The 10096-nt window shown below is 40.5% G+C and overlaps 1 protein-coding gene across 1 annotated transcript in view; it reads left to right on the forward strand.

The window, feature by feature from the left end:
• Positions 1 to 10096, forward strand: part of SHTN1 (shootin 1) — a 92449-nt gene that overhangs the window by 23378 nt on the left and 58975 nt on the right. Inside the window, exons 3-5 of the mRNA XM_007936852.2 lie at positions 4902 to 5070; positions 7226 to 7323; positions 8196 to 8277. Coding sequence (XP_007935043.1) covers positions 4902 to 5070; positions 7226 to 7323; positions 8196 to 8277 — 349 coding nt within the window. The remainder of the gene's footprint in view (positions 1 to 4901; positions 5071 to 7225; positions 7324 to 8195; positions 8278 to 10096) is intronic.

Consider the following 10096-nt stretch of genomic DNA (forward strand, 5'->3'; position numbering starts at 1 on the left):
CGTATGTCTCCTTTTTTTGGTATTTTCATGCAAATTCTTCTGCTAATTGGGGTTTAGTTCAATTCTGTATCCTTCCCTTCAAGGCTCAGGGGTCCACGATTATCTTCTGTGTCTGTGTTAATTGGTTTCCCTTTTCTTTGTTGAAGAGGGTCTGTGTAATCCTTCTGCCTAATCCTCCATCTTGCCGGAACTTGTATTCTTTAAAAATATGGAAATGTTATTTAGAGAAGACTTACAAAAATTTCTGGCTGACTTTGTCTCGAGCTAGTAACTTTGTTAAACTGAGCTGTTGTAACATAGCCTGAAAAGTCTGGATGGTACAAATGGTTAACATACTTGGCTGCTGTGGTAGTTAAAGTTGTATGTCAGCTTGGCTGGGTCTGGTTGAGTGGCTGGGCAGCTGGTGGTAGTTATTCCCCATGATGAGACTGGCAGTCACCTCCATGGTGGGACCTACCACAAGCAGCTGTATAGCTGCTTTAGGGATGCGGTCTGCTTCCTGTATATAAGCAGCAGCTTTGGGAATGGTCTCTTAACTTATGGCACACTTGAACCCTGCATGTAGCCAAGTCGTTCAGCAGCCTGCCATGCTCTGCTGATCTTGGGATTTTTAATGGACTTGAATTAATGGCCTGCCATGTGGTTTGATAATATTGGGACTGTCCCTTGTTACTTGTCAACCTTGGGTTTGTCAGCCTCAGCAGCCAGCAGCTGTTTGAGTGAAGAAAAGCCTCCAGCTTCAGTGGGCCGGGAGCAGGAGGCAGAGTTGAAGCCCAAGGTTGAGGGGCTTTCACCCAGCCCCTAGAGCCTGGCACTTTGGACTTGGACTTAAAGCCTCCAAACTGTAAGAGAATAAACTCCTGTTTGTTCAAGCCATCCCATCTGTGGTATATTCTTGTCAGAGTGGCACTAGGAAACCCAAACAAATGCTAACCGAAAGGCTGGGAGTTCTGATTTTCCCAGAGTCATCTCAGAAGAAAGGTCTGGAAATATACTGCCCCCCCCCAAAAAAAACCACCCAGCTCTTCATCACCGTATGGGGCACAGTTGTACTGTGACTTACATGGAGCTCTCACACGGTACTGTTGGCTCAGTGGCACCTGATTTATTCTAACCAAATAGCAGGTGGTGGATTTCGGTCCTGGTTTGATAGAGACACCTAACTCTTTTGAGGACAGAACTGTAAACGGCATCTGTTCCTCATTTATCAACTCTCGTTACCTGATGTTTTCCATTTATGACAGTAGTAAAAAATCTTCTGTTTGATTATTTTGCACGGTAACAAACATCAAGGTGCAGGGCTGGCTGTGATGGTTAAAGTCAGCTGTCATCTTGGCTGGGCTGTGGTTCACAGTGGTGTGGTAGTTATGTAATGATGTAATTTGAGAGTTATATAATAATCTGGTCGTCTTCCATTTTGTGATCTGATGTGGTCATCCTCCGGTTTTGTATAATGCCAGTTTTTGCAAACAACCTGATCTTTGGAACCGAACCATGTTAGTAAGTGAGAAGTAGTGTATTTGGTTGTCAGGTATTACTGTGATGGTCCCCTAGAAAGTAATATTTTATCAGATGGCAAAAATTAACATTTTTACTTTTTCATGAGTATGTTGGAGGAAATAAAAATGCATAGATGAATACCTTGGTCCAAGAAAACTAGCTGATAAATTATTTCCAAAAGGAAATTAATAAGACACAAAAACTAACCTCTTTTGTTCCTATTAATAGCTAAACTTACTGAGTTCTTATATATGTCAGTCACTGTATTAAATACTTTATATGTAATATCTCATTTAATCTTCATATTGCTCTATGAATTGAAACAAATTTTGTTTCTAATTTACTGATGAGAAAACCGAGACAATGGAAGATTAAGTTAGTTTTCGAGGTGGAAGGGAATTTGATTGCAGAGTTAGGTTCTTAACTCTGTTATTCACCTAGACTGTAAACTAAAGTCTAGTATAAAGACTTTATACTAAAGTCAATAGACTTTATATTGAAACATCATATTACCCTACATCAGTGACTCCTAGTCTTGATGTACATTAGAGTCATCTGGGCCTCTATTCTAGGCCCCACCACAAGGAGCTCTGGTGGCACTGTGGTTAAAGGATTGGGCTGTTAATCCAAAGTTGGTTGTTTAAACCCCAGCCACTCTGTTGGAGAAAGTGAGGCAGTCTGCTACTGTAAATATTTACAGCCTTGGAAACCCTATGGAGTAGTTCTACTCTGTCCTAGGGGGTCACTGTGAGTTGCAGTTTATTTGATGGCAGTGAGTTGGGTCGGTTTTGGGCCCCACCACCAGAGACTTTGATTGGGTATGGGGCCTGAGCACGGGCAACCTTATAAAGCACCCTTGAGAATCCGAGGTACAAAGTGGAGAACTACTAGTTTAAATAGTAGGAGGCAGAATTAGAAATTGACTTGAGCTTTTTCACTTTGTTCTAAGTTTGGTATTTTCTCCTAATATTCAGAATAAATGCCATGGTTTGAGATTTGACAAGAAGAGTCCTTGTTCATCTAGTGTTGTGCTGTGGCCTTCCCAGTTTCAGGCAAAGAACCCACCATGGTGTTGACTTGACTTTCACTTTTTAAGGAAGATGGACTGGGAAAATCATGAGCCTCATCTGTTGCCCCTGACTCTCCTAATGGAATCTGGGGAGCTAGAAACGAACTGTGGGCTAGGGGCAGGGGATCAAGGGCTATGACTGATTCCTGGAATAGAGTTCCAGGAAGAATCATAGCCATTTCCAAGAAGTTCTTCCTGATTCCTGGAAAGTCAGGGGGGCTCTCATGCTCCAGACCACGCCCCTATACAGTACAACCTGGGAAAGCTGGAACTCGTGTAAGCAGAAACCTGTCAGAGAAGGAAACCCCAAGTATTTTCCACTAAAAGGAGGGATAGAAAAGTGGTACGACTGCACCCTGTCAAAGGCAGAAAACTTTCGAGGCCTAGAAAAATAAGGCCCTCCCACCGAGGTCCAGCCCTCACAGTTTTCACTGTATCTTGGATCCATGTTATTCAGGTAAGAATCAAATGGCCCCAATGGAAATGAGAAACCCCAGTGGCCTCTAATTATGAGCACAAATGAAAGACCAAAGAGAAGTATTTGACATCTTACTCTGGTGTAAGATTTCCAGTAGCAAAGTGTAGTTAGTTTTCTAACGAATTATGTTTCTGGTTGTGTTTATTTCCACCGTCAGTTGTTAATTTCAGAGTTTGTCTTGATGGCCTGTAGCCTTTAGTCAAGGGAATGTGCTTACACTTCTGTGTCCTTTATACTAGCAAAATCGACCGAGTAAATACTTGCAGGTACTCAAATAAGAAAAGACCTTTTATCTTTCAGTCTTGAGAAACGTAAGCAAAACCGTATTTTCCTTCAGTGGACCTTGAACAGTTGGGTGTTTTTGTTTACTTCCTCCTGATGCTTATATGTCCATTTTTACATAAACACATTAGCCAAAGAAGGTGATAATTGAGTAAGTCAAGTTAAAGACCAACTCATTTCTATGGCACAGAATAATAAATAAGTCAGTGAGTTAGGATTCCTTTATTTTGTTCTACTATGAATTATGACTCCTTATAGAGATAATTGGGAGCTCTGGTAGCATAGTGCCTAAGGCACTTGACTGCTAACCAGAAGCCTGGTGCTTCAAACCCACCAGCCACTCCTCGGAAGGAAGATGGGGCAATCTACTTCCGTAGTGATACTGCCTCAGAAAACCAAGGAGGGGTCGCTATGAGTCAGGTCCAACTTGACGGCACATAACTACAACAACATAGAGATAATAAGGAGCCCTGGTGGCAAAGTGGTTAAGCACTTGGCTACTAACCAAAAGGTTGATGGTTCGAACCCACCAGCTGCTCTGTGGAAGGAAGATGTGGCAGCTTGCTCCCACAAAGATTACAACCTTGGTAACCATATGGAGCAGTTCTACTCTGTCCTAGGGGGTCTCTGTGAGTTAGAATAGACTCAGCAACAATCGTTTTGGTTTCTGGTTTTAGAGTGATCATAAAAATACATCTTTAACTTCCTTTCCCCACGTATTAGAACTATGTGCAGATAGTAGAAACACATCTTGAACTGGTTTAAGGAAAAAAAAGGGAAAAGGTGAGAATTTGTTAGAGAAAGATAACAGTCTCGTAGACTCCATTAAGTAGAAACAGTCCAGGAAGGACTGGAACCAGGTAAACCTTTCTTCATGGCTTTTCTCTCCCTTCCTCTACATACCAGCTTCATTTTGGATCTCCTACAGACTGCCTTCCCCTGTTCTCAATCCAGTGTTGGAATGTGATTGCCATCAGCTTCTGTACATTCTCACCCAGAAAGAAACTCATCTCTCTGTTTCAGCCTCCAAATTCCTAGAAAAGGTGTCTAATTGACCAAGCATAGGTCACATGGCTGGGTAGTCCTTGGGGTAATTAGCTGTGGCTGAAGGGATGGATATACTTTGGGGTACATGGTTGTGTGCAGGGAAATCCTGTGGAACAGTGAAGAGGGGGCAGTGTCCAGAAAAGAGGGGTGGCTGGGCAACAGACATTTAAAAGGTGTTTACAGCACATCATCAAACAAACTGTAATTGATAGTGAATGAATTGAAATTTGACTGGCTCTGTACTGGTATGCTTTATCTAAATTCTTCTTATATTTCTTATCAGTTATTATTAGCATTTTCCATGCTGCTGGCTGTGATCCAGGCACCAGGTCTTACTTAAAAGAGTAAGCTTACTATTTAAAAGTGCAAATAGAATCTTATGTAATAAATTGGCTAATTGTTATTTCCTGCTGTGAATGTAGATGGATATGGAAGACAAAAATACATTTAATTTGTCTATTGTTTAATAATCCAAGACACTGATTTGACTGTGGTTAAAATAACTGTTTTTATATTTTGTTTTAGCTAAATAAAGAAAATAAAGCATTGAAAAGAATCAGCATGTTATACATGGCCAAGCTGGGGCCAGATGTGATAACTGAAGAGATAAACATTGATGATGACGGTTCTGCTACGGACGCAGAGGGTGCTGGCGAGACTTGTGTCTCAGTGCAATGTCAGAAGCAAATCAAAGGTGGGACTCCAGTCATGGTTTTGACTCTAGTCGAACAGTGCTTCTCAACCATGGCTGTGCGTTGGAATCATGTGGGAGCTTGTAAAAATACTGATAGTTGGTCCTTTAAAAAAAAAAAAAAAACTTACTGCCATCGAGTCATTTCCAACTCATTGCAACCCCCATCAGGTTTGCAAGGCTCTAAAGCTTATGGAAGTAGATTGCCCTGTCTTCCTTCCACAGAGCGGCTGGTGGGTTTGAACCTCTGACTTTCCGGTTAGCAGTCAAGTAAATTCTGATTTAATAGGCTGAGGATGTATCTTGGTTGAGAATCATTGTGATAGAGTATAGTATCTCTGCTTTATCAGATCCTTTCTTGTTTGGGTGTTGATACTTGAAAACTTTGTCTTGATGGAAATAGCTGGTTAGACTATATAAACTTCTTAAGAATATGTACTATGTGTTAAGATATTTGTATTAAGTGAAAGAATGAATAAATAAAAAAAATATTTAGTGAGTGCCTCCTGTTTGTCCAGGTCTCTGTTGATATCTATGGGGGAAGATTCATTCCCAGTTTAGTCTCTGCTTTCCAGGCACTTCTCATTGGATCCAGGCAATGAGCTATAAGGAATATGCGGTATTAAACAGCTATGTTGGTTGGCAAGTAGTGCTGTAAGGCAAGATCACATGGTACATCTATTCAATAGTCATTAATTGTATTCATGGATATATATACACATTGTTTATGTTAAAGATACAGGAAGTAACTATTAGAACATTGTAACTTAGTGCATGTGTCAAAAGCCATGCTCCTTGTTTTCTAGGTAACATTTCACCTGGAAGTATAAAGAAGAAAGGATGTTACAAACACCATCTTTACCTGACCCTCCACACCCATAAACCTGTTGCCATTGAGTTCCAACTCATAGCAGCCCTGTAGGACAGAACAGAACTGCCCCATAGGGTTTCTAAGACTGTATTCTTTATGGAAGCAGACTACCTCATCTTTCTTCTGCAAAGCAGGAGAAGGGTTCAAACTGCTGACTTTTCAGTTAGCACCCAGACACATAACCACTGTGCCACTGGGGCTCCTTCTGGCCCCTTGAGTAAGACAAAATAAAGTAGAGGCGGGTGGGGGGTTTTGAGGCTATCCTTTGCCCACACTTCTCCCATCTGTTAGGTCTTGCATGGTTTAGCCTCTTGTTCTTGCTTGGGATTAGCCAGCCAGTGGAGAAGGTGATTTAGAACTAGGTCTTTGGGAACTTCAAGCTGGGTTCATGTTAAAAGTTGGATTTAATTTATAAATAACTATATAGCAGGTACTGCCCCTGGAGAAGGTTAATAAATTAAAGCAGTTAAAAACCAAGTGGCAAACAGTAGGCCTGGGTATACACTGAAGTGCTTTGTGCTAATAATCTGTGTCTCTTTTTTAACATTTGAATGGTACAAATAACTTTAATCTAACACCAGAAGCTTATACACTTAAAGTTGCTAATACTTTCATTCTAGTAACACATTTTTCATTAAATCCCAATAATAAAAAATATTTTAAAAATTAAGAAACAAAACACCCACATTTCTCGAGAGAAAATTACTAGCATTAACCCTTCTTTCAAATAGGTTATATTTTGAGTCAGTTCAAATAATATTTAAGGGCTATAACTTGGCAGCAAATCAGGATTTTTTTCTTCAAATCAAAATCTCCCAATTATTAACTGCCCAGTTGTTTGTTTATATTGCATTGTGAAATGAGCCCATGGCCATTATGAAATAATAAAGAAATTAGTGTAGTGCTTTAATTTGTATTGCTGAAAGCTTAAAAATACCTACTTACACAATGCCAGATAGTTTTCTAGAATATGGGTTTGATAGAATACAAAGAAAATAAGAACTGGTAAATGGAGTGTCGTGAGATTACTTGATAGGAAATTGCTTGTGACCTGGCTAACGGGGGTGGGGGTGGGGTGGGGGTGTGGAGGGGAGGGTCGCAGCCCTAGGGAGGCCCCATTGACCTGTACTTCTTCATTTCCCTTTCAGTTGGTCAGTCGCATTGACCATAAGCTGTACATGGACTAGCATTTTACATTCTTTTAACCAGATTGATTTATTCTTTTAAAGATAAATTTAATTCCGTTGTGCTTTTTTTTCCTCCCTTTATCGTTTCTTTGAAATACAGAACTTCAAGATCAAATTGTATCTGTTCAAGAGGAAAAGAAGACATTAGCCACTGAACTGGAAAATCTCAAGAGCAAGCTTGTAGAAGTCAATGACGAAGTATGTATCTTAGGCCTGAAGGCAAGACCTTTGGTGTTGTCAGGCTGTTTGGGGAGTGGCTAAATTAAAAACTTTCTGCCGGAAGTGACTTAATTTCTGATGTGAGAACCATGTGCTAATTTTAATCTTCCCTTCTCCCCCAACTCAGATACTCAGGCGGGTGTAGAGAATAAAATCATGAGCACACAGCCTGTTACCTAGACTCATGAATGAGACACAAAAATAGCACTCACGTGTCCCTTGCTGTCACCCACTTTTTACTGTGTGACATGCATTAGTGAGAATGGTACTACAGTTTCCGGTCATACACTTGATGGCTGTTAGTGAGGGAGAAGGTATTTTGCCTCTCAAGTAAATGGCTAGCTGTGGGGAAGAATTGTCCCCTGTGTACCCTGAACGTAGGCACATAGGAGAGGTGGCAGAATGGGTTCAAGTGAATATTCGGAGAAGCTTTTTCATTTTTGAGCTGTTGTTAAGAGCAAGTACGTATCATAGCCTTTCTTTGCATAAGGCTTCAAGTGAGGACCTGTCTTTGCAGTCTTGATTTAACTTGGTCTCTGGACTCAACTGAGATCTCTGTTGGGGTGTTTGCATTAAAAATAGCAGTCATGTACATTGGATGATTAGAATACTGTCATGTTTAGGGACTGATACCAATGCAGTTGGAATATGAACATAAGTTTTGTACCAACCGCACATCCTGTCTGAAATAGCTCCCTCTGAGGCTTTAGTAGAACTTTAATAAAGGGCTCCATTCTGCTTTAAAGTGTAACTTCGGGTTGAAAGTTGAACAGCAGGAGGAGGGTCACACATTGCATGTGTCGTGTTTTATAATTCTGGGTGTTTCTTGTCTCAAATTCTCACATTTTTAGGTAAATAAAGTCAAACAAGAAAAAGCTGTTTTAAATGCAGAAGTTCTTGAACAAAGAAAAGTCTTAGAAAAATGCAATAGAGGTAGGTATGTGTTTCTGTTCTTCTCTCTCAAGTATGTTTGCAGTTCGTTTTGTTTATATGTGTTTTGTGTTGTCTTAGGCCTGTGCCTATATCTTGTAGGAAGAATCTCCTCTTACGTATTTCCCTAATGTCTAGCTGCAAGTCTTTCTCATTCCTATTAATTTGTCACTCATCTTAGACTCTGGAGACATTAAAAAAAATGCTTTCATTTGAGGAACTTGAGACCCACCCATTTTGAAACTTTCGAGCTGCCTAGGGACTGGTGCAATGAAGGATTCATGATCACTTCTGTGATTTACACAAAAATGCACTCATTGGTCAGGAGAAGCAGACTTGGTATTGGAGTGAAGTGGAAATTTCTCCCATAACCTCTCTCAGAGAACACTCTGTAATATGTTCACAAGTGACCTTACCATTCTAATTGTGAAATGGCATCGAGTCTCATGAGGCTGTTTCTGTGTCCTCCAGTTTAGGCCTTGGGGCGGAGTCGGAGTGGTGGCCAAGTGCAGTTTCGTAAAAGCAATTCTAAGGAAGAGGCCTTAGTGTGCTTTTTGTTACTTCTCTTTCTTTCAGCCACTGAAAAAGTGTTTGTAGTTTAATGGTACTCTTTTTTCTATTTCAGAATCTACAACCCTAATAGGAAATCCTTCAGATTTCAGGGCCTTCCATGTTGTTATGGGTGGTGGCTCTAACCCTTTGCATCATTTATGAATTGTTGTTATTGTTGTTGGTGCCATCAAGTTGTCTCCAACTCATAACAACCCTATGCACAGCAGAACAAAACATATCCTTCTCCAGGGAGTGGTTCCTTCTGACAACATGACCAAAGCAGGTGAGACGAAGTCTGGCCATTCTTGCTTCCAAGGAGCATTCCAGCTGCACTTCTTCCAAAACAGTTTATTACTCCTTTTAGCAGACCATAGTACTCTAACCATTCTTCTCCAACACCACAACTCAAAAGCATCAGCTCTTCTTTGGTCTTCCTTATTCATCATCCAGCTCTCATATGCATAAGAGGCAGTTGAAAATGTCATGGCTTGGTTTAGGTGCACCTTAGTCTTCAAGGAGACATCTTTGCTCTTCATCACTTTAAAGAGGTCTTTTGCAGCAGATTTGCCTGATGAAATATGTTGTCTGATGTCTTGACTGCTGCTTCCATTGGTGTTGATTGTAGAGCCAAGTAATATGAAATCCTTGACAACTTCAATCTTTTCTCCATCTACCATGAAGCTGTTTATTGGACCAGTTGTGAGGATTTTTGTTTTCTGTACATTGAGGTACAATCTGTACTGTAGACTGTAGTCTTTAATCTTCATCAGTAACTGCTTCAAGTCATCCTCACCTTCAGCAAGCAAAGTTGTGCCATCTATGTATTGCAGGTTGTTAATGAGTCTTCCTCCAATCCTGATGCCACGTTCTTCTTCACATAATCCAGCTTCTCAGGTTATTTACTCAGCATACAAGGTGAATAAGTATGGTGGAAGGATACAACCCTGATGTACTCTCTTCTTGATTTTGAACCATGCAGTATCCCCTTCTTCTGTTTGAACAATAGCCTCCTGATCTATGTACACGTTCCTCACGAGTACAATCAAGTGTTCTGGAATTCCCATTCTTCTTGATATTACCCATAATTTGTTATGATCCACACAATCAAATGCTTTTGCATAGTCAATAAAACATAAGTAAACATCTTTCTGGTATTCTTTGCTTTCAGCTAAGATCTATCTGACATCAGCAGTGATATCCTTCATTCCATGTCCTCTTCTGAATCTAGCTTGCATTTCTGGAAGCTCTCTGTCAATATACTCCTGCAACC

This window comes from Orycteropus afer, unplaced genomic scaffold, assembly GCF_000298275.1.
Source record: "Orycteropus afer afer isolate SDZICR_OR568_19922 unplaced genomic scaffold, OryAfe1.0 scaffold00038, whole genome shotgun sequence".
Classification (NCBI taxonomy): Eukaryota; Metazoa; Chordata; class Mammalia; order Tubulidentata; family Orycteropodidae; genus Orycteropus; species Orycteropus afer.